This window comes from Anomaloglossus baeobatrachus, chromosome 9 (genome assembly GCF_048569485.1).
Source record: "Anomaloglossus baeobatrachus isolate aAnoBae1 chromosome 9, aAnoBae1.hap1, whole genome shotgun sequence".
In the NCBI taxonomy this organism is placed as follows: domain Eukaryota; kingdom Metazoa; phylum Chordata; class Amphibia; order Anura; family Aromobatidae; genus Anomaloglossus; species Anomaloglossus baeobatrachus.
Window position 1 is genome coordinate 219,364,110 of NC_134361.1, and position 25,674 is coordinate 219,389,783.

The 25,674-nt window shown below is 52.4% G+C and overlaps 1 protein-coding gene across 1 annotated transcript; it reads right to left on the reverse strand.

The window, feature by feature from the left end:
• Positions 1 to 88: 88 nt before the first annotated feature.
• On the reverse strand, positions 89 to 22,635 carry HDAC6 (histone deacetylase 6). The gene is made up of 28 exons (XM_075324553.1): positions 22,507 to 22,635; positions 22,243 to 22,368; positions 21,359 to 21,444; positions 14,549 to 14,633; positions 14,432 to 14,472; positions 14,257 to 14,353; positions 13,182 to 13,279; positions 12,746 to 12,850; positions 12,602 to 12,670; positions 7,482 to 7,608; positions 7,218 to 7,283; positions 7,076 to 7,135; positions 6,910 to 6,999; positions 6,107 to 6,213; positions 5,859 to 5,926; positions 5,516 to 5,702; positions 5,311 to 5,439; positions 5,049 to 5,217; positions 4,829 to 4,971; positions 3,496 to 3,564; positions 3,216 to 3,408; positions 2,985 to 3,134; positions 2,651 to 2,825; positions 1,863 to 2,584; positions 1,036 to 1,125; positions 817 to 963; positions 588 to 716; positions 89 to 441 (listed from the first exon to the last, which is right to left on the reverse strand). Exons 1-28 carry the CDS (start codon positions 22,576 to 22,578, stop codon positions 376 to 378), a joined length of 3,666 nt encoding a protein of 1,221 aa, XP_075180668.1. The 5' UTR covers positions 22,579 to 22,635; the 3' UTR covers positions 89 to 375.
• Positions 22,636 to 25,674: the final 3,039 nt, after the last annotated feature.

Consider the following 25,674-nt stretch of genomic DNA (forward strand, 5'->3'; position numbering starts at 1 on the left):
GATCAGCGCCATCTAGCGGCTGCTCCCGGCTGTGACACGCGGATGCTTTCCTCAGGGCGCGGCGATAATAACACACGACATCATGGCGTCTGATTAAATAAGGCAATTTATTAAATAACCATAAAAGACGCAGAGGTGGGGGAGGGGGGGCAGTAATCCACAGCGCCCAGGTAACTGGATGCAACTGTAACAAACCCTCAGCTGTGTGAAATATTAGGTCTCGACACCATTCACTGACAGCAAGCACAATCTGAGGAGAGAGCTCATCGTCTGGACGGATCAGTAAATACTTTCGATTCTTTGTTTAACAAGGGGTTAATAATAATAATTGGGGGGGGGTACACAGTGGTCTCCGGTTGTGGCGCAGCCTCCACTTTACGCCCCCGGCATGTCTTCTCCAAACTTGTGCCGGTAGGCCGACTGTTTCGCCGGGATGAGGACCTGCAGGGGGACACGAGAGTGGAAACATGTTACGTGTCTGACCCAATGAGTCCACGCGGGATCAGCGGTGCCAGTGGTCCGTGGCAGCCGCTTATCTCCCCCCTGAGCTGAATGTGGGGGTCCGCACCCTCCCCAGGAGCACTCACCTCGTTGTGGATGTAGGAGTCGCAGCTGTAGCACCAGACGGAGAAGTCGGAGAAGCTGAGCACCACGTTGTGGCCGCACGAGACCCCGTGGATCAGCATGTGCTGTGCAACGTATCTCCCGCACAGGACCTGCACAACACACAGGGGTGAGACGCGCCTGCCGGACCCCCGGCACCATCACCGGACCCCCGGCACCATCACCCCCTCCCCCACTTCATCTCCTCCTCACCTGGTAACACGTGAGACAGACCCAGTTCTCCAGCCGCGTCCTGCACTCTGCACACGGCGCCGTCACGTCCACGCCACGAGGGGGCACCGCGCGGACCTGCTCCAGGTGAGGACACCAGGGCAGGGGCGTCACGCTGAACAGCTCCCCCTGCAAACAACAAGGAGCAATGGTAGGACCCCCGCGGCGGCGGCACCAAATACCGGACAGATCCCGACTTACAGAGAATCCGAGGGACGGGTCCGGGTCCGCGGCGTAGGACCGGAAGCGATCTCCCTCGGCGGAGTCAGCGGGCGGCTGCGTATCTGCAGACTGGAGACAATGGAGGCAGCAGTGAGAGGTTATACCCCTAATGTGGGGTGAGCGCCCCCGGGAGGCAGAACTACACACAAACGGGCGGCTGACAACCGATCTGAGCCGCATTTAGGGGTCATCAATTCGGTTGTCAGAAGCGGGAGGGCGGCCACATGAGGGATGGATGTGGATCCGCGTGTCTGCACCGAGAGGCTCACACCTGTATGGAAAACCAATTCTTAAAGGGGATGTCCATTACTTAAAGGGAACCATTCACCAAGAGCAGATTGCATGGTGAGATCTGTGAGATCCAAGGACACCAGAGACCCCCATGCACAATGGAGGTAACGTGGCCCCCCACCACCCTCATATGGATATACTACGTAGGGCGGACTACAATGGAAGTAATGTGGCCCCACCACCTCCATATGGATATACTACACCAGGCGGACTACAATGGAGGTAACGTGGCCCCACCACCTCTATATGGATATACTACGTCGGGCGGACCACAATGGAAGTAATGTGGCCCCCCATCACCTCCATATGGATATTCTAAGCTGGGCGGACTACAATGGACGTAATATGGCTACCCACCACCCATATATGGATATACTACGCTGGGCAAACTATAAGGAGGGAGCGTGGCCCCCCACCACCTTCATATGGATATACTACACCAGACGGACTACAATGGAGGCAACGTGGCCCCCCCACCACCTCCATATGGATATACTACTACAGGCGGACAGTACCTGTGCTCCTCCTGACTGTCTCCCCATTGAGGTCTTCTTCCTCGCTCCTCCAACCGGCTTGCTGTCACCATCGGGAGACCGGACATCTCCCAAGTGCAAGTCTCTTAGGAGCTCCTCCACCGAGCCCCCAGATGAGGACCTCTGCTCCTCCGGGGTTTTCTCAGACAGCTTGAGCTCAATGACGACTTCCAGAGCTTCTCCTTCATAGGACTGATCCAGTCCTGCGTCCATATCCTTGTCCTCCATGTACGATGCATCCTCCTTCGGTCCAGCGTCCATATCCTTGTCCTCCATGTACGATGCCTCCTCCTTCGGTCCAGCGTCCATATCCTTGTCCTCCACATATGATGCCTCCTCCTTCGGTCCAGCGTCCATATCCTTGTCCTCCACGTACGATGCCGCCTCCTTCAGTCCAGCGTCCATATCCTTGTCCTCCAAGATTGTCTCCTCCTCAATCTGTCGTTCCTGAGGAGCGAGACTGGAAATAGAACCTTCCTTCATGAGGGCCACCAAGTCCCTCTCTGCATCCTGGATGGCGTCCGTCCTCGGGAAGTCGTCTCGGGCCATCGATGGTGACAGTCCTTGAGATAAGTCCTCCAGACCCGGCTTCGGAGGAGGGGGCGTGGACACCACCTGCTTTCCAGGACTTCCAGATTGGGGTGACGACAATCCAGGTTCTCCGTCATTACGCGGCTGGAGGACCTCCGACTCAGGAGGTCCAGCTGAAAAGACACCAGAAGGTATGATGGTCACGATGCAATCTAGTCATCCCCTCCCCCGTCACTCACCGTGTATCCGCAGGCTGCGCCAATACTTCTGCTGTACCTCCAGCACACTGGAGATGGCGCGTATGGCTGCCGGGCGTGGGGCATGCAGGTCAGATATGGTGGGAGGGGGATCACCCAGCAGGGTCCGGGTACACATGGACATGGACTCAGAGATGGACGTCAGGTTGTAGCCACCCTAACAGCAGAAAAGTTAGTAGGGGGTGAAGATCTGGTACTTGGAGCCATCAATGGGGGTCGGTGTAATACCGCACTTCTCCTGCGGGGGTGCTGCAGGGAAACTGAACACTTATTGATAGAGGTTCGCTGCTGGGTTTTCGGGGGGCCGAGCACTTACCTCCAGCACCAGCACCACTTTGCCCCCGGCCAGGCCCATCAGGAGATGCGTCATGTGGGCATAGCCCTCTGGACTGACCCGGCAGCCTCCGAGGGGGTCTCCGCGGGCGGCATCAAATCCGGCAGAGACCAAAACAAGGTGCGGGCTGAACTGAAAAATAAACGAGGGGACGGTGTCAACCCTTCTGAGAAAACCCGATCCGCTCCCCCCTCCGCCATCGATCCCCCGCACCTCGTAAGCCACGGGCATGACGATCCTGTGGAAGGCCAGCAGGTACTCCACGTCGCCCATCTTCCCGCCGTTCCAGGGGATGTTCACGTTGTACCCTTCACCGGGGCCGCTCCCGACCTTGTCGTGCGCCGCGTCCTCCGAGCACGGGAAGAAGAGGCCATCGTCGTAGCGGTGGAGCGACACGTACAGGACGCTGGCGGAAGGGTGACAGACGGTGAAGCCTAGGGGGTGGGGGGGGGGGCTAGAGATCTACGCTGAGCACCGGAGCCAAAAAACTCACCTGGGGTCCTCCTGGAAGATGTGCTGAGTCCCGTTACCGTGATGGACGTCCCAGTCCAGGATCATCACCCTGAAAGGAGAAAAAGAGAGGACGAGTCACCCTAAAAGGGGCGGTGACACTGCGGGCAGTAAGTACTCATATTGCCTGCACTGCCCCCCACAGGCAGGATATGGTATCTACCACAATTAAAGGGGATGGAGGCAGTGAGTATTCAGATTGCCTGCGCTGCCCCCCACAGGCAGGATATGGTATCTACCACAATTAAAGGGGATGGAGGCAGTGAGTATTCAGATTGCCTGCGCTGCCCTCCACAGGCGGGATATGGTATATACCACAATTAAAGGGGATGGAGGCAGTGAGTATTCAGATTACCTGCGCTGCCCCCCACAGGCGGGATATGGTATATACCACCATTAAAGGGGATGGAGGCAGTGAGTATTCAGATTGCCTGCGCTGCCCCCCACAGGCGAGATATGGTATATACCACCATTAAAGGGGATGGAGGCAGCGAGTATTCAGATTCCCTGCGCTGCCCCCCACAGGCGGGATATGGTATATACTATGATTAAAGGGGATGGAGGCAGCAAGTATTCAGATTCCCTGCGCTGCCCCCCACAGGTGGGATATGGTATCTACCACAATTAAAGGGGATGGAGGCAGCGAGTATTCAGATTGCCTGCGCTGCCCCCCACAGGCGGGATATGGTGTATACCACAATTAAAGGGGATGGAGGCAGCGAGTATTCAAATTGCCTGCGCTGCCCCCCACAGGCGGGATATGGTATATACTATGATTAAAGGGGATGGAGGCAGCGAGTATTCAGATTCCCTGCGCTGCCCCCCACAGGCGGGATATGGTATATACTATGATTAAAGGGGATGGAGGCAGCGAGTATTCAGATTCCCTGCGCTGCCCCCCACAGGCGGGATATGGTATATACTATGATTAAACGGGATGGAGGCAGCGAGTATTCAGATTCCCTGCGCTGCCCCCCACAGGCGGGATATGGTATATACTATGATTAAAGGGGATGGAGGCAGCGAGTATTCAGATTGCCTGCACTGCCCCCCACAGGCGGGATATGGTATATACCACCATTAAAGGGGATGGAGGCAGAGAGTATTCAGACTGCCTGCGCTGCCCCCCAAAGCCGGGATATGGTATATACCACCATTAAAGGGGATGGAGGCTGCGAGTATTCAGATTGCCTGCGCTGCCCCCCACAGGCGGGATATGGTATATACTATGATTAAAGGGGATGGAGGCAGCGAGAATTCAGATTGCCTGCACTGCCCCCCACAGGCGGGATATTGTATATATCTGCAGACCTTACCTTAGCGGTGGCTCTGCCGCGCTCTGCAGACTTTGGGCGTATCGTGCCGCCAGAGCGACATTGTTGAAGAAGCAAAACCCGCAGGCGGCGCCCGGCTCGGCGTGGTGCCCGGGGGGGCGGACTATGCCAACTCCATTTTGGACCTGTGCACAAAACAACATGTGAAGGGGGCGACCATATTACGTACGGGGGTCTTCGGTGCACGGAGTCGGGGTCTCACCTGCCCCTTGACCACGGCCTCCACCACGCTGAAGGTGCAGCCCGCGGCCAGGCAGGCGCTGTGATGGGACCGGCTGTTGATGTAGATGGAGTTGTACTCGGAGCCGGTCCGGTGCAGATCCCGCGGTTTCATTCGAGCGCTTTCCTGCATCTTCTGGATGTAGGGGAGGCTGCGGGGTAAGGACAGACCATGGCTGACCGGTGAGACCCCCATAGTAATGCCTCCATCCTCCTTGCTGACAGTTTCCCCGCCATCCCCCTACCTATGGCACATCTGCAGCTCCTCCGTAGTCGCGGTGCGATGTGGCAGCCGCGTGCAGCGGTCCAGCAGCCCCATCTCCTTGTGCCGCTGGAATATCCGCGCGATTCTCTGCGGGAGCTCGGGGTGACCGCTGGAAAGAAGGGCGACGGTAAATACGACGGCGCTCGCGGGGGCGGCATGTGCAGCACATGATGGCGGCACCTCACCTGTCCCACATGTTATAATGCTCCATCATCCGCTCGTCGTACACCAGACCGGTGCGTGACGCCGGCAGCGTCCTCATCACCTCCCGCATGGCGGCGTCCAGCGTCACCGTCAGGTCCTCTTCTCCCAAACTGCCGCTGTTTTCCTCTGTTATCACCTTATTTCCGGTCTCGAGCTTTAAGGTTAAACCTAAAAGGGAAGACACCGGAAATAATGAGAACTGGATAATGGCGGGGGATGGGGAAGAAGAGCTGACAACCAAGACTCCGAAACACCAATGTGCTCAGAATGGTTGTCACCCACATTACAGAACCAGAGGTCGCCATGAAGGAGACCGCCACTCACCCTGGTCCTGCAGACACCGCCAGTACCGCCTGTGGACAGAGATGGCGCCAGAGATGGAGTCCAGAGCACTGTGGAAATCAATGGTGATCAGCGATCGTCAGCAGATCCCCCCCCCGATCTGTGCGGGGCCAGGATCAAATCATGGGATCAGCCCCCGGGAGAAGCATTTCCCATACAGCCCGGGGGACGCTTATCTCTACAAGTGCGAGAGCGGAGTGATCCCGAACACAGAAGCCCCCACAGCTCACCTCTCACAGGGGGCGAAGGGCGGGGGCAACAGCGGGCACGGGTCCCCCAACAAAACCTTCAGAGACGCGCAGGCGCCTTCTGCCAGAGAACGAGGGTTATAACCCCCCTAAGAAGAACAGAGCAAAATGTCACCAAGGTAATCCATTACACTAGCTGTATTATACTCCAGAGCTGAACTCACTATTCTGCTGGTGCAGTCACTGTGTACATACATTATCGATTCTGAGTTACCTCCTGTATTATACTCCAGAGCTGCACTCACTATTCTGCTGGTGCAGTCACTGTGTACATACATTATCGATTCTGAGTTACCTCCTGTATTATACTCCAGAGCTGCACTCACTATTCTGCTGGTGCAGTCACTGTGTATATACATTACATTACTGATCCTGAGTTACTTCCTGTATTATACTCCAGAGCTGCACTCACTATTCTGCTGGTGCAGTCACTGTGTACATACATTACATTACTGATCCTCAATTACATCCTGTATTATACTCCAGAGCTGCACTCACTATTCTGCTGGTGCGGTCACTATGTACATACATTACTGATCTGGAGTTACCTCCTGTATTATACTCCAGAGCTGCACTCACTATTCTGCTGGTGCAGTCACTGTGTACATACATTACTGATCCTGAGTTACCTCCTGTATTATCCTCCAGAGCTGAACTCACTATTCTGCTGGTGCAGTCACTGTGTACATACATTACATTACTGATCCTGAGTTACCTCCTGTATTATACTCCAGAGCTGCACTCACTATTCTGCTGACACACACTATGTCTGCAGGATTTCTCACCTCCAGGGCGAGCAGGAGCCGTCCTTCGGCCATACACATGAGCATGTGGGTGAGGTGTGAGAAGCAGGCGGGGGTGGCGGACATCTCCCCCTGTAAGAGGTAAAGTATTACACACGGACCCCCGGACCCCACTATGTGGACTTCCCTCCATCTTGCTCCTCGTCACCTTTGGATCTCCCACCACGGAGTCGTATCCGGCTGCGACCAACACGAGCTGCGGCTGGAACTGCGGGAACAAACCAATGGGGGTGAAATGTTATATACAGCGCCCCCCATTAGCTCTGGTTGTGACCCCCAGATGTGCGGACCTCGTAGGAGACGGGCAGGAGGAGGTGCAGGAAGGCGGTGATGTAATCCGCGTCACTCATCCCGGTCTGTGGGGACAGAAAACATCAAGGGGTAGTAAAAGCGAGAGGGGGGCAGCTCTGGGCACCACGCCAGTCAGCCACGCCGGAAGCTGCACTACCAGGCACGGCCACTACTAGCACCGAGGCGCTGTGCACTAGGCTGATGATGGAGTAGGACCCTCTACCCATGTGATGCCCCCGCTCTGCCCCCCGCCTCACTCATACCTTATTCCATGGCACGTTTATGTTATACTGCTCGCCCCTCTCCTTCCCCGCAGCAGCGCTCGACGACTCCGCCAGATGCGGCCAAAATTCTCCATTTTCATAGCGATGGACAGAAAAATAAAGGACGCTAAACGGAGGATGAGAACAATTCAGAATAAATGTCCTCGATTAGGCCCAAATATCTTCATCCTGCGGCCACCACTAGGGGGAGCTCAGGAGCCGACTCTACACAGTGTCACCATTGTGTGGACAGAGCGCCCTCTAGTGGTGAGCCATGAAATAGCACCCAGCCATATACAAACCTGTGTGGACAGTATGCACAGAGCTCCCTCTAGTGGTGAGCCATGAAATAGCACGCAGCCATATACAAACCTGTGTGGACAGTATGCACAGAGCTCCCTCTAGTGGTGAGCCATGAAATAGCACGCAGCCATATACAAACCTGTGTGGACAGTGTGCACAGAGCTCCCTCTAGTGGTGAAATAGCACCCAGCCATATACAAACCTGTGTGGACAGTATGCACAGAGCTCCCTCTAGTGGTGAGCCATGAAATAGCACCCAGCCATATACAAACCTGTGTGGACAGTATGCACAGAGCTCCCTCTAGTGGTGAGCCATGAAATAACACCCAGCCATATACAAACCTGTGTGGACAGTATGCACAGAGCTCCCTCTAGTGGTGAGCCATGAAATAGCACGCAGCCATATACAAACCTGTGTGGACAGTGTGCACAGAGCTCCCTCTAGTGGTGAAATAGCACCCAGCCATATACAAACCTGTGTGGACAGTATGCACAGAGCTCCCTCTAGTGGTGAGCCATGAAATAGCACCCAGCCATATACAAACCTGTGTGTACAGTATCCACAGAGCTCCCTCTAGTGGTGAGCCATGAAATAACATCCAGCCATATACAAACCTGTGTGGACAGTATGCACAGAGCTCCCTCTAGTGGTACGCCATGAAATAACACCCAGCCATATACAAACATGTGTGGACAGTATGCACAGAGCTCCCTCTAGTGGTGAAATAGCACCCAGCCATATACAAACCTGTGTGGACAGTATGCACAGAGCTCCCTCTAGTGGTACGCCATGAAATAACACCCAGCCATATACAAACATGTGTGGACAGTATGCACAGAGCTCCCTCTAGTGGTGAGCCATGAAATAGCACCCAGCCATATACAAACCTGTGTGGACAGTATGCACAGAGCTCCCTCTAGTGGTGAAATAGCACCCAGTCATATACAAACCTGTGTGGACAGTATGCAGAGGGCTCCCTCTAGTGGTGAGCCATGAAATAGCACCCAGCCTTATACAAATCTGTGTGGACAGTGTACACAGAGCTCCCTCTAGTGGTGAGCCATGAAAAAAGAACCCATCAAACCTGTGTGGACAGTATGCATAGAGCACCCTCTAATGGTGAGGCATGGAATAACACCCAGCCACATAGAAACCTGTGTGTACAGCATGCATAGAGCACCCTCTAGTGGTGAGGCATGAAATAGCACCCAGCCATATACAAACCTGTGTGGACAGTGTGCAGAGAGCTCCCTCTAGTGGTGAAATAGCACCCAGCCATATACAAACCTGTGTAGACAGTATGCACAGAGCTCCCTCTAGTGGTGAGCCATGAAAAAAGAACCCATCAAACCTGTGTGGACAGTATGCATAGAGCACCCTCTAATGGTGAGGCATGGAATAACACCCAGCCATATACAAACCTGTGTGGACAGTATGCACAGAGCTCCCTCTAGTGGTGAGCCATGAAATAGCACGCAGCCATATACAAACCTGTGTGGACAGTGTGCACAGAGCTCCCTCTAGTGGTGAAATAGCACCCAGCCATATACAAACCTGTGTGGACAGTATGCACAGAGCTCCCTCTAGTGGTGAGCCATGAAATAGCACCCAGCCATATACAAACCTGTGTGTACAGTATCCACAGAGCTCCCTCTAGTGGTGAGCCATGAAATAACATCCAGCCATATACAAACCTGTGTGGACAGTATGCACAGAGCTCCCTCTAGTGGTACGCCATGAAATAACACCCAGCCATATACAAACATGTGTGGACAGTATGCACAGAGCTCCCTCTAGTGGTGAAATAGCACCCAGCCATATACAAACCTGTGTGGACAGTATGCACAGAGCTCCCTCTAGTGGTACGCCATGAAATAACACCCAGCCATATACAAACATGTGTGGACAGTATGCACAGAGCTCCCTCTAGTGGTGAGCCATGAAATAGCACCCAGCCATATACAAACCTGTGTGGACAGTATGCACAGAGCTCCCTCTAGTGGTGAAATAGCACCCAGTCATATACAAACCTGTGTGGACAGTATGCAGAGGGCTCCCTCTAGTGGTGAGCCATGAAATAGCACCCAGCCTTATACAAATCTGTGTGGACAGTGTACACAGAGCTCCCTCTAGTGGTGAGCCATGAAAAAAGAACCCATCAAACCTGTGTGGACAGTATGCATAGAGCACCCTCTAATGGTGAGGCATGGAATAACACCCAGCCACATAGAAACCTGTGTGTACAGCATGCATAGAGCACCCTCTAGTGGTGAGGCATGAAATAGCACCCAGCCATATACAAACCTGTGTGGACAGTGTGCAGAGAGCTCCCTCTAGTGGTGAAATAGCACCCAGCCATATACAAACCTGTGTAGACAGTATGCACAGAGCTCCCTCTAGTGGTGAGCCATGAAAAAAGAACCCATCAAACCTGTGTGGACAGTATGCATAGAGCACCCTCTAATGGTGAGGCATGGAATAACACCCAGCCACATAGAAACCTGTGTGTACAGCATGCATAGAGCACCCTCTAGTGGTGAGGCATGAAATAGCACCCAGCCATATACAAACCTGTGTGGACAGTGTGCAGAGAGCTCCCTCTAGTGGTGAAATAGCACCCAGCCATATACAAACCTGTGTAGACAGTATGCACTGAGCTCCCTCTAGTGGTGAAATAGCACCCAGCCATATACAAACCTGTGTGGACAGTATGCACAGAGCTCCCTCTAGTGGTGAAATAGCACCCAGCCATATACAAACCTGTGTGTACAGTGTGGACAGAGCTCCCTCTAGTGGTGAGCCATGGAATAACTCCCAGCCACATAGAAACCCGTGTGTACAGCATGCATAGCGCACCCTCTAGTGGTGAGGCATGAAATAGCACCCAGCCATATACAAACCTGTGTGGACAGTGTGCAGAGAGCGCCCTCTAGTGGTGAAATAGCACCCAGCCATATACAAACCTGTGTGGACAGTATGCAGAGAGCTCCCTCTAGTGGTGAGCCATGAAATAACACCCAGCCATATACAATCCTGTGTGGACAGTGTGCAGACAGCGCCCTCTAGTGGTGAGCCATGAAATAACACCCAGCCATATACAATCCTGTGTGGACAGTGTGCAGAGAGCTCCCTCTAGTGGTGAGCCATGAAATAACACCCAGCCATATACAATCCTGTGTGGACAGTATGCAGAGAGCTCCCTCTAGTGGTGAGCCATGAAATAACACCCAGCCATATACAATCCTGTGTGGACAGTATGCAGACAGCGCCCTCTAGTGGTGAGCCATGAAATAGCACCCAGCCATATACAATCCTGTGTGGACAGTGTGCAGACAGCGCCCTCTAGTGGTGAGCCATGAAATAGCACCCAGCCATATACAAACCTGCGTGGACAGTATGCACAGAGCTCCCTCTAGTGGTGAGCCATGAAATAGCACCCGGCCATATACGAACCTGTGTGGACAGTGTGCACAGAGCTCCCTCTAGTGGTGAGCCATGAAAAAAGAACCCATCAAACCTGTGTGGACAGAGCTCCCTCTAGTGGTGAGCCATGGAATAACACCCAGCCACATAGAAACCTGTGTGTACAGCATGCATAGAGCTCCCTCTAGTGGTGAGGCATGAAATAACACCCAGCCATGTACAAACCTGTGTGTACAGTATGCAGACAGCGCCCTCTAGTGGTGAGCCATGAAATAGCACTCAGCCATATACAAACCTGCGTGGACAGTATGCACAGAGCTCCCTCTAGTGGTGAGGCATGAAATAACACCCAGCCATGTACAAACCTGTGTGTACAGTATGCACAGAGCTCCCTCTAGTGGTGAGCCATGAAATAACACCCAGCCACATACAATCCTGTGTGGACAGTATGCAGAGAGCTCCCTCTAGTGGTGAGCCATGAAATAACACCCAGCCATATACAATCCTGTGTGGACAGTGTGCAGACAGCGCCCTCTAGTGGTGAGCCATGAAATAACACCCAGCCATATACAATCCTGTGTGGACAGTGTGCAGACAGCGCCCTCTAGTGGTGAGCCATGAAATAGCACCCAGCCATATACAAACCTGCGTGGACAGTATGCACAGAGCTCCCTCTAGTGGTGAGCCATGAAATAGCACCCGGCCATATACGAACCTGTGTGGACAGTGTGCACAGAGCTCCCTCTAGTGGTGAGCCATGAAAAAAGAACCCATCAAACCTGTGTGGACAGAGCTCCCTCTAGTGGTGAGCCATGGAATAACACCCAGCCACATAGAAACCTGTGTGTACAGCATGCATAGAGCTCCCTCTAGTGGTGAGGCATGAAATAACACCCAGCCATGTACAAACCTGTGTGTACAGTATGCAGACAGCGCCCTCTAGTGGTGAGCCATGAAATAACACCCAGCCATATACAAACCTATGTGTACAGTATGCACAGAGCTCCCTCTAGTGGTGAGCCATGAAATAGCACCCAGCCATATACAAACCTGTGTGGACAGTATGCAGAGAGCTCCCTCTAGTGGTGAAATAGCACCCAGCCATATACAAACCTGTGTGTATAGTATGCAGAGCGCTCCCTATAGTGGTGAGCCATGAAATAACACCCAGCCATATACAAACCTGTGTGGACAGTATGCACAGAGCTCCCTCTAGTGGTGAGCCATGAAATAACACCCAGACACATAGACACCTGTGTGTATAGTATGCAGAGCGCTCCCTCTAGTGGTGAGCCATGAAATAACACCCAGACACATAGAAACCTGTGTGTATAGTATGCAGAGCGCTCCCTCTAGTGGTGAGCCATGAAATAACACCCAGCCATATACAAACCTGGGGTCGTCCTCGAAGATAAACTGCGTGCCCTGTCCGTGATGAACGTCCCAGTCCACAATGAGGACCCTGGAGAGGAGGAGGCAGATAAGTGACGGCCCGGGACTAAATTTGCATCGGTCACCGCCCCCCGCCCGGACTCACCGCTTCACCCCGTGCTGCCGCTGGGCGTATCGGGCGGCGATGGCCAGATGGTTAAACATGCAGTAACCGTTCATCTGGTCGGTGTGGGCATGGTGCCCGGGGGGCCTGTGAAAAGGACGAAGGGTGCAGACATTTGTAAAGGGTGTGAGGACTTTTGCAAACAACATTTATATTGCTCTCACCCAATTATGATTTTAAAAAAATAGCATCGCTTTGTGCCAAAAAGCCTAAAATAATACATCACACTGCGGCAGAGGAGCTGCATACACCAAACGGCGGGCGTACCTTCAGGCTCACACTTCCCTATCACTATACTTCATACGGAGGGAAACGCCCCCGACATTTGTTCGCCCCTCGCCCCTTTTATACCAGTCACAAGTTCACCGCCCCTTTAATAACATCTTCACAGGACATATGTTTACTCTCGGCCGCTTACCGCACCACCGCCAGCCCGTTACGGATTTCACCGCTCACCACCCTATCCACCAACTGGAGCACCGAGCCGGCGGCCACACGGGAACCCGAGAAGGACATCTAAGGGTTAAATCAGAGGAGACGCAGCAGATCAATGGGGAGAAATGTTGATATACATCAGCGGAAACACACTGGAGGGTAAGCAGAATAGTGAGTTCAGCTCTGGAGGATGGATGTAACTCAGGATCAGTAATGTAATGTATGTACACAGTGACTGCACCAGCAGAATAGTGAGTGCAGCTCTGGAGTATAATACAGGATCAGTAATGTAATGTATGTACATAGTGACTGCACCAGCAGAATAGTGAGTGCAGCTCTGGAGTATAATACAGGAGGTAACTCAGGATCAGTAATGTAATGTAGGTACACAGTGACTACACCAGCAGAATAGTGAGTGCAGATCTGGAGTATAATACAGGATCAGTAATGTAATGTATGTACACAGTGACTGCACCAGCAGAACAGTGAGTGCAGCTCTGGAGTATAATACAGGAGGTAACTCAGGATCAGTAATGTAGGTACACAGTGACTACACCAGCAGAATAGTGAGTGCAGATCTGGAGTATAATACAGGATCAGAAATGTAATGTATGTACACAGTGACTGCACCAGCAGAATAGTGAGTGCAGCTCTGGAGTATAATACAGGAGGTAACTCAGGATCAGTAATGTAATGTATGTACACAGTGACTGCACCAGCAGAATAGTGAGTGCAGCTCTGGAGTATAATACAGGAGGTAACTCAGGATCAGTAATGTAATGTATGTACACAGTGACTGCACCAGCAGAATAGTGAGTGCAGCTCTGGAGTATAATACAGGAGGTAACTCAGGATCAGTAATGTAATGTATGTACACAGTGACTGCACCAGCAGAATAGTGAGTGCAGCTCTGGAGTATAATACAGGAGGTAACTCAGGATCAGTAATGTAATGTATGTACACAGTGACTGCACCAGCAGAATAGTGAGTGCAGCTCTGGAGTAAAATCTAGGTATATAGTGAATTTAGCATTATGCATGAGGCAGGCGCAGACTCACCGGATGCAGGTAGACTGAGTCATATTTGTCGGATAGCGCTCGCAGCTCTTCTTCTGTCATATTCTGGGTGGATTTCATTAACTCTACGTAGTCTGAGCTGAAAATAAAAAGGAAAAATAAATGCAGCTACCTATTCCCTTTGTCCTTAGACTGTCAAAAATCACTGATCCCGCACCTGTGAACCAGCAGCAGCTCCTCCTCCGATGCTTCTCGCGCCTGTAGAGATATAGTCACACGGTCACAGACATGTCTATATCTAATCAGGCTTCATAGAGCGGACATAACCACTCACCGGCACCGACACGCAGCGCTCCAGCAGCCCATACTCCACCAGCTTCTCCTTTATAGCAACAAGTCGAGCAGGACACTCCGGAAACCTGAGAAAGAAGGAAAATGCGTGGAAATAGAATTTATAGATGAAAATGTCTGCAGCCACCACTAGGGGGAGCTCCCTGTATACAGAGATACATGATAAGATCCTGTCTGCAGCCACCACTAGGGGGAGCTCCCTGTATACAGAGATACATGATAAGATCCTGTCTGCAGCCACCACTAGGGGGAGCTCCCTGTATACAGATACATGATAAGATCCTGCCTGCAGCCACCACTAGGGGGAGCTCCCTGTATACAGAGAGACATGATAAGATCCTGTCTGCAGCCACCACTAGGGGGAGCTCCCTGTATACAGAGATACATGATAAGATCCTGTCTGCAGCCACCACTAGGGGGAGCTCCCTGTATACAGAGATACATGATAAGATTCTGTCTGCAGCCACCACTAGGGGGAGCTCCCTGTATACAAAGATACATGATAAGATCCTGTCTGCAGCCACCACTAGGGGGAGCTCCCTGTATACAGAGATACATGATAAGATCCTGTCTGCAGTCACCACTAGGGGGAGCTCCCTGTATACAGAGATACATGATAAGATTCTGTCTGCAGCCACCACTAGGGGGAGCTCCCTGTATACAGAGATACATGATAAGATTCTGTCTGCAGCCACCACTAGGGGGAGCTCCCTGTATACAGAGATACATGATAAGATCCTGTCTGCAGCCACCACTAGGGGGAGCTCCCTGTATACAGAGATACATGATAAGATCCTGTCTGCAGCCACCACTAGGGGGAGCTCCCTGTATACAGAGATACATGATAAGATCCTGTCTGCAGCCACCACTAGGGGGAGCTCCCTGTATACAGAGATACATGATAAGATCCTGTCTGCAGCCACCACTAGGGGGAGCTCCCTGTATACAGAGATACATGATAAGATCCTGTCTGCAGCCACCACTAGGGGGACCTCCCTGTATACAGAGATATATGATAAGATCCTGTCTGCAGCCTCCACTAGGGGGAGCTCCCTGTATACTGAGATACATGATAAGATCCTGTCTGCAGCCACCACTAGGGGGAGCTCCCTGTATACTGAGATACATGATAAGATCCTGTCTGCAGCCACCACTAGGGGGAGCTCCCTGTATACAGAGATACATGATAAGATCCTGTCTGCAGCCACCACTAGGGGGAGCTCCCTGTATACAGAGATATATGATAAGATCCTGTCTGCAGCCTCCACTAGGGGGAGCTCCCTGTATACTGAGATACATGATAAGATCCTGTCTGCAGCCACCACTAGGGGGAGCTCCCTGTATACAGAGATACATGATAAGATCCTGTCTGCAGCCACCACTAGGGGGAGCTCCCTGTATACAGAGATATATGATAAGATCCTGTCTGCAGCCACCACTAGGGGGAGCTCCCTGTATACTGAGATACATGATAAGATCCTGTCTGCAGCCACCACTAGGGGGAGCTCCCTGTATACAGAGATACATGATAAGATCCTGTCTGCAGCCACCACTAGGGGGACCTCCCTGTATACAGAGATATATGATAAGATCCTGTCTGCAGCCTCCACTAGGGGGAGCTCCCTGTATACTGAGATACATGATAAGATCCTGTCTGCAGCCACCACTAGGGGGAGCTCCCTGTATACAGAGATACATGATAAGATCCTGTCTGCAGCCACCACTAGGGGGAGCTCCCTGTATACAGAGATACATGATAAGATCCTGTCTGCAGCCACCACTAGGGGGAGCTCCCTGTATACAGAGATACATGATAAGATCCTGTCTGCAGCCACCACTAGAGGGAGCTCCCTGTATACAGAGATACATGATAAGATCCTGTCTGCAGCCACCACTAGGGGGAGCTCCCTGTATACAGAGATACATGATAAGATTCTGTCTGCAGCCACCACTAGGGGGAGCTCCCTGTATACAGAGATACATGATAAGATTCTGTCTGCAGCCACCACTAGGGGGAGCTCCCTGTATACAGAGATACATGATAAGATCCTGTCTGCAGCCACCACTAGGGGGAGCTCCCTGTATACAGAGATACATGATAAGATCCTGTCTGCAGCCACCACTAGGGGGAGCTCCCTGTATACAGAGATACATGATAAGATCCTGTCTGCAGCCACCACTAGGGGGAGCTCCCTGTATACAGAGATACATGATAAGATCCTGTCTGCAGCCTCCACTAGGGGGAGCTCCCTGTATACAGAGATACATGATAAGATCCTGTCTGCAGCCACCACTAGGGGGAGCTCCCTGTATACAGAGATACATGATAAGATCCTGTCTGCAGTCACCACTAGGGGGAGCTCCCTGTATACAGAGATACATGATAAGATCCTGTCTGCAGCCACCACTAGGGGGAGCTCCCTGTATACAGAGATATATCAGGCACGCAGAGATCATGTCACTCTGCCGTGCCAATCACATGACCGGCACCGAGAACCAGGAAGTGCAGGAGCTCAGCAGCACGAAGGGAGACACGAGGGAGGACAGCTCTGGAGAAAGTAAGGAAAGAGTTAATTTTACTATGGGCAGCAGCATGGGGGCCATATCAAACACAGGGGGACGGGTGCCACCCATAGGGGGCCATATCAAACACAGGGGGACGTGTGCCATCCATAGGGGGCCATATCAAACACAGGGGGAGGTGTGCCACCCATAGGGGGCCATATCAAACACAGGGGGACGTGTGCCATCCATAGGGGGCCATATCAAACACAGGGGGACGTGTGCCATCCATAGGGGGCCATATCAAAAACAGGGGGACGTGTGCCATCCATAGGGGGCCATATCAAACACAGAAGGACGTGTGCCATCCATAGGGGGCCATATCAAACACAGGAGGACGTGTGCCATCCATAGGGGGCCATATCAAACACAGAAGGACGTGTGCCATCCATAGGGGGCCATATCAAACACAGAAGGACGTGTGCCATCCATAGGGGGCCATATCAAACACAGGGGGACGTGTGCCATCCATAGGGGGCCATATCAAACACAGGGGGACGTGTGCCATCCATAGGGGGCCATATCAAACACGGAGGGATGTGTGCCATCCATAGGGGGCCATATCAAACACAGGGGGACGTGTGCCATCCATAGGGGGCCATATCAAACACAGGCGGACGTGTGCCATCCATAGGGGGCCATATCAAACACAGGCGGACGTGTGTCATCCATAGGGGGCCATATCAAACACAGGGGGACGTGTGCCATCCATAGGGGGCCATATCAAACACAGGCGGACGTGTGTCATCCATAGGGGGCCATATCAAACACAGGGGGACGTGTGCCATCCATAGGGGGCCATGGGCAGCACAGGGGGACGAGTGCCATCCATAGGGGACCATGGGCAGCACAGGGAAACGAGTGCCATCCATAGGGGGCCATGGGCAGCACAGGGGGACGAGTGCCATCCATAGGGGGCCATGGGCAGCACAGGGGGACGAGTGCCATCCATAGGGGACCATGGGCAGCACAGGGAAACGAGTGCCATCCATAGGGGGCCATGGGCAGCACAGGGGGACGAGTGCCATCCATAGGGGGCCATGGGCAGCACAGGGGGACGAGTGCCATCCATAGGGGACCATGGGCAGCACAGGGAAACGAGTGCCATCCATAGGGGGCCATGGGCAGCACAGGGGGACGAGTGCCATCCATAGGGGGCCATGGGCAGCACAGGGGGACGAGTGCCATCCATAGGGGGCCATGGGCAGCACAGGGGGACGAGTGCCATCCATAGGGGACCATGGGCAGCACAGGGGGACGTGTGTCATCCATAGGAGACCTGTGCCAGCTGTAGGAGACGTGTTCCATTATTAGGAGACATGTGCCATCAATGGGGGACATGTGCCATCACTGAGCGACGTGTACCAGCACAAGGAGGCTATATTCAATATAAGGGGGCCATATCCAGATTAAGGGGGCTAATTTAAGATGGGGGGCTATGAGGGACATATACCCTATATGATTTGTTAGATGGACACTGGCATTATAAGATGGACCCCATTTAACTTTAAAAAAAAAAAATTCTCTTTTCCTTCACCAAATTTAGGAGTGCGTCTTAGGCTACTTTCACACATCAGGTTTTTTCCATCAGGCACAATCCGGAAAAAAACGGGTTAAACGGATCCGGTACCGCATCCGTTTTATCCCCATAGATTTGCATTGTTACCGGATTGTACCTGATGGCTTTGCGTTGCATCCGTTATTTTCCGGATGCGTCAAAATTAATTAAAGCGGCGGCCGGAGGCAACGTGTCTTGCAACGTTTTTTTGTCTGGCAAAAAAACCGCATCGCGCCGGATCCGGCATGATACGGCGTGTTTTACAATGAAAGCCTATGGACGCTGGATCCGGCACAATGCGGTAAAAAATGGATGCGGCTGCCGGATCCGTTTATGTAAACTGCGCATGCACCAAATTAAAAAATCGGATCCATCAAAAAAAAACGGACAAAACGGATGCAAAAACGGATGCAAAACAGATCCGCGTTGGATCCGTTTTTTTACGCATCTGGCATAACAGATCCGTTAAAAACCGGATCCGGTGGATACGGTTTTACATTTTTTTCCCGGATCCTTTGGATTAGGAAAAAAAAGGATTGTGCCTGAATGCAGAAAACTGATGTGTGAAAGTAGCCTTATAAAGCGAAAAATACGGTACATGATAATATCCTGTCTGCAGCCACCACTGGGGGGAGCTCAATGATACAGCATGCAATGTGAGCTCCCCCTAGTGGTGACTGCAGACAGGATCTTATCATGTATCTCTGTATACAGGGAGCTCCCCCTAGTGGTGACTGCAGACAGGATCTTATCATGTATCTCTGTATACAGGGAGCTCCCCCTAGTGGTGGCTGCAGACAGGATCTTATCATGTATCTCTGTATACAGGGAGCTCCCCCTAGTGGTGGCTGCAGACAGGATCTTATCATGTATCTCTGTATACAGGGAGCTCCCCCTAGTGGTGGCTGCAGACAGGATCTTATCATGTATCTCTGTATACAGGGAGCTCCCCCTAGTGGTGACTGCAGACAGGATCTTATCATGTATCTCTGTATACAGGGAGCTCCCCCTAGTGGTGGCTGCAGACAGGATCTTATCATGTATCTCTGTATACAGGGAGCTCCCCCTAGTGGTGGCTGCAGACAGGATCTTATCATGTATCTCTGTATACAGGGAGCTCCCCCTAGTGGTGACTGCAGACAGGATCTTATCATGTATCTCTGTATACAGGGAGCTCCCCCTAGTGGTGACTGCAGACAGCATCTTATCATGTATCTCTGTATACAGGGAGCTCCCCCTAGTGGTGACTGCAGACAGGATCTTATCATGTATCTCTGTATACAGGGAGCTCCCCCTAGTGGTGACTGCAGACAGGATCTTATCATGTATCTCTGTATACAGGGAGTTCCCCCTAGTGGTGACTGCAGACAGCATCTTATCATGTATCTCTGTATACAGGGAGCTCCCCCTAGTGGTGACTGCAGACAGGATCTTATCATGTATCTCTGTATACAGGGAGCTCCCCCTAGTGGTGACTGCAGACAGGATCTTATCATGTATCTCTGTATACAGGGAGCTCCCCCTAGTGGTGGCTGCAGACAGCATCTTATCATGTATCTCTGTATACAGGGAGCTCCCCCTAGTGGTGGCTGCAGACAGGATCTTATCATGTATCTCTGTATACAGGGAGCTCCCCCTAGTGGTGGCTGCAGACAGGATCTTATCATGTATCTCTGTATACAGGGAGCTCCCTCTAGTGGTGGCTGCAGACAGGATCTTATCATGTATCTCTGTATACAGGGAGCTCCCTCTAGTGGTGGCTGTAGACAGGATCTTATCATGAATCTCTGTATACAGGGAGCTCCCTCTAGTGGTGGCTGTAGACAGGATCTTATCATGTATCTCTGTATACAGAGAGCTCCCCCTTGTGGTGGCTGCAGACAGGATCTTATCATGTATCTCTGTATACAGTGAGCTCCCCCTAGTGGTGGCTGCAGACAGGATCTTATCATGTATCTCTGTATACAGGGAGCTCCCTCTAGTGGTGGCTGCAGACAGGATCTTATCATGAATCTCTGTATACAGGGAGCTCCCCCTAGTGGTGGCTGCAGACAGGATCTTATCATGTATCTCTGTATACAGGGAGCTCCCCCTAGTGGTGGCTGCAGATAGGATCTTATCATGTATCTCTGTATACAGGGAGCTCCCCCTAGTGGTGGCTGCAGACAGGATCTTATCATGTATCTCTGTATACAGGGAGCTCCCCCTAGTGGTGGCTGCAGACAGGATCTTATCATGTATCTCTGTATACAGGGAGCTCCCCCTAGTGGTGGCTGCAGATAGGATCTTATCATGTATCTCTGTATACAGGGAGCTCCCCCTAGTGGTGGCTGCAGACAGGATCTTATCATGTATCTCTGTATACAGGGAGCTCCCCCTAGTGGTGGCTGCAGACAGGATCTTATCATGTATCTCTGTATACAGGGAGCTCCCCCTAGTGGTGGCTGCAGACAGGATCTTATCATGTATCTCTGTATACAGGGAGCTCCCCCTAGTGGTGGCTGCAGACAGGATCTTATCATGAATCTCTGTATACAGGGAGCTCCCCCTAGTGGACTGTGTATATGAAAATCAGAACCATGTAGATGGATTAATAGATGCAGCCACACAAAATGTTGACCCAAATGCAACATAGCGATAAAAAGAGAAAAAGAATCCGGTGCAGAATATTACTTGTCATCCCAGAGACAGAAGAATTGCGTCATCCGGTCGTCATACACGAGGCCTGTTCCTGCTGCGGGAGACTCTGTGCCCAGGTGCTGGGAGGGAAGAGAAGGAATGTATAAAACAACCAGTAATAGGGGCCCGCAGTGACCCGATGCCCCTCCTGCATATATTATCCTATACTGAGTAAATTCTTTATTATACTCCAGAGCTGCACTCATTCTGCTGGTTCTTATTGTAAGCATCAAGTGTTAGGTAATGCAAGGCCATAACAACTTAGCTGAGCTTATATAATACAGTGGTCACTTCTTAATCAACACAGAAAGCTCTGTGCAGAAAATTAAGATTTCAGCTCTGGAGCCTAAATAACAGAGACTCCACATGCAGAATAGTGAGTGCAGCTCTGGAGTATAATACAGGAGGTAACTCAGGATCAGTAATGTAATGTATGTACACAGTGACTGCACCAGCAGAATAGTGAGTGCAGCTCTGGAGTATAATACAGGAGGTAACTCAGGATCAGTAATGTAATGTATGTACACAGTGACTGCGCCAGCAGAATAGTGAGTGCAGCTCTGGAGTATAATACAGGAGGTAACTCAGGATCAGTAATGTAATGTATGTACACAGTGACTGCACCAGCAGAATAGTGAGTGCAGCTCTGGAGTATAATACAGGAGGTAACTCAGGATCAGTAATGTAATGTATGTACACAGTGAGTGCACCAGCAGAATAGTGAGTGCAGCTCTGGAGGATAATACAGGAGGTAACTCAGGATCAGAAATGTAATGTATGTAACATAGTGACTGCACCAGCAGAATAGTGAGTGCAGCTCTGGGGTATAATACAGTATATAACACATGAATATGTAATGTCTGCTTTGTGGCTCTCACCAGTCTATCCAGCTGGTCACAGATCTGCCTCTCCGGGGTCTTCCTCATGTGGTAGCCCCTCTTCTTCACCTCCTGTAGACTAGGACCCCCCCGGGGGGACGGCTGCCCCTTCTTTCCAGATTTCTTCTACAATAACAGATAATGGGTCAGTACACAGGTAAGTGAGGCTTGGTGTACATGGGAGCACGGACCATGCACATAATAAGTTGTGCCGCCATATCGTGCACCTGTCCTCCCAACAATATACCATGTAACCTGACATACCGAGGTGGAGGGTCCGGGAGAGCCCCCTGCTCCTCGTCCTCTCGGTGACGTCCGATCTCGAGGAGAGGACATGGTCTCGTCGTCATGTAGGAGCTGGAGGAAAGTAACGAAACAACGTCACTGCCCCTCGGACCTGCAGGACAGAGCGAGGAGACGGGTCAGGAGGTCGGAGGAATGCTGCGCGTGAGCAGATGGGGGGCACCTGACTGTACACGGAACTCATCACTGTATAGGGGGTCCTCACTGTACACAGCTCTCATCCCCCCAGTGTGTGCCCTCTCACCCTGTATAGGGGGTCCTCACTGTACACAGCTCTCATCCCCCCAGTGTGTGCCCTCTCACCCTGTATAGGGGGTCCTCACTGTACACAGCTCTCATCCCCCCAGTGTGCGCCCTCTCACCCTGTATAGGGGAGTCCTCACTGTACACAGCTCTCATCCCCCCAGTGTGTGCCCTCTCACCCTGTATAGGGGGTCCTCACTGTACACAGCTCTCATCCCCCCAGTGTGTGCCCTCTCACCCTGTATAGGGGGGTCCTCACTGTACACAGCTCTCATCCCCCCAGTGTGTGCCCTCTCACCCTGTATAGGGGGGTCCTCACTGTACACAGCTCTCATCCCCCCAGTGTGTGCCCTCTCACCCTGTATAGGGGGGTCCTCACTGTACACGGCCCTCATCCCCCCAGTGTGTGCCCTCTCACCCTGTATAGGGGGTCCTCACTGTACACAGCTCTCATCCCCCCAGTGTGTGCCCTCTCACTCTGTATAGGGGGTCCTCACTGTACACGGCCCTCATCCCCCCAGTGTGTGCCCTCTCACCCTGTATAGGGGGTCCTCACTGTACACAGCTCTCATCCCCCCAGTGTGTGCCCTCTCACCCTGTATAGGGGGTCCTCACTGTACACAGCTCTCATCCCCCCAGTGTGTGCCCTCTCACCCTGTATAGGGGGTCCTCACTGTACACAGCTCTCATCCCCCCAGTGTGCGCCCTCTCACCCTGTATAGGGGGGTCCTCACTGTACACGGCCCTCATCCCCCCCAGTGTGTGCCCTCTCACCCTGTATAGGGGGGTCCTCACTGTACACGGCCCTCATCCCCCCCAGTGTGTGCCCTCTCACCCTGTATAGGGGGGTCCTCACTGTACACGGCCCTCATCCCCCCAGTGTGCGCCCTCTCACCCTGTATAGGGGGTCCTCACTGTACACGACCCTCATCCCCCCCAGTGTGCGCCCTCTCACCCTGTATAGGGGGCTCCCCCCAGTGTGCGCCCTCTCACCCTGTATAGGGGGCTCCCCCCAGTTTGCGCCCTCTCACCCTGTATAGGGGGCTTCCCCAGTGTGCGCCCTCTCACCCTGTATAGGGGGCTCCCCCCAGTGTGCGCCCTCTCACCCTGTATAGGGGGCTCCCCCCAGTGTGCGCCCTCTCACCCTGTATAGGGGGCTCCCCCCAGTGTGCGCCCTCTCACCCTGTATAGGGGGCTCCCCCCAGTGTGCGCCCTCTCACCCTGTATAGGGGGCTCCCCCCAGTGTGCGCCCTCTCACCCTGTATAGGGGGCTCCCCCCAGTGTGCGCCCTCTCACCCTGTATAGGGGGTGTGAGGTAAATCCGGAGATATGACGATAAATCATGATATTCAAGTATGTCAGGAAGCCCTCTCCTGGTGTCACCCCCCCTTTCCTTCACACAACTGGTTTAGCAACAAATCCCATGGCCATCTCCTGTGATATGGAGATGAGGTGGTGTGGGAACAATGGACACAGGATGACTCCCTGCCGTCACCCTGTAACAAGAGTTGTATCTCATTAGCAAGGCTATGGAACTAGCTAGACAGAACGACTCCAGTAAAAAATGGTTCATATCTCGCAAGCCATATTTCCGATAAATATGGCAACCATAAAAATGGTGTCTCCGCATGCGGACGATGCCGGCACACCCTTTTTATGGGAGCAGGACATTGGGAAATGCCCCAGGCGTGATATCAGCCAATGGGGAACTGGCAGACAGGTCATGAGTCCCCTCGTTCTGTAGCTAAATTCATAACTGTCACAATGAGAGCATTGGCGTCCGCCTACGACGCTCCCAGGCAAAGTTATGGCCTATATTCCATGTTGTGGATTGTCCATAACTCCAGCCAGGGGTGGAGCAGTGCTCCCTCTGAGGTCACTAAGGTAGGAGGGGACCTGGATTGCCCAGGTTGATAACCCTACTTCGGCCATTTTCCAGTGTTCTTTTCGCTGGGGGCACGTGTAGGAAACATCTGTGGGAAGGATCCTAGAAACCTGGGTACAGCGCCCCCCTGTGGCCAGACGCAACAAGGTAACTGCTGGAACTGTGTATGCCTGTTTGTAACCCATGCTTTGATTGTAACTGTACTCTGACATATGTATATTCTGTAGATTCCCTATTGTATATATTGTAGTTTCTAGTGTGCTTTAGGCTGATTAAATTATATAATTAATCTTGGGCTGTTCTGTTATCTCGATCTTGAATCCCACGTCTGTGTGTTCGGCTAATAGTTACCGTGAAGCGGTTGGTGGCAGCGAATTGTGCCAAGGATTATTGTGGGGAGGCCAGTGAGATTCGGGGAGATTTTATATATTCCGCCCGCGGAGGTCGGGGGAATATATACCTTACTCTCACCGGGGACCCTTCAATAATCGGCATAAGTAGTATAGCGGCCTCCTTGCTTATGGTCGGGCAATTCCATAATTGGCCTGACTATAAGAGGGGCGCTAGAGAGCGCGTCACGTGCTCTGTCTGTCGGTCGGGAGGTATAAAGGAGGGGTGACCCCCACTTGTTACCCCCCGATTGTGACGTACTGGTAGCCAGCGCGGGGGATTTCTGAGTGACCCCCCCCGGTGGTTTGTGACATATTGGTGGCATAGCGGTGGGATCGAGATAATAGTGTGTGTGAGTGTGAGACCCATACTCCCAGACACTAAAGACTGCCTGCAGCAGCTGTGGCTGCTGGGGTCTTCAGACTAGCTCAACACTAGAGTGTCAGAGTGCAGATACTGTAAGGTGTGTGGAGGCATCAGGTGTCAGTTCTGTGTCAGTGACCAAAAGTCTGCAAGAATGGCTGATGGCACCAGGAGCAGAGCTATGCAACTGGCCAATGCTAAGGCAGGAGCCGAAGAGAGGGAGGACGGTGCTGTGGACAGCAATGAGG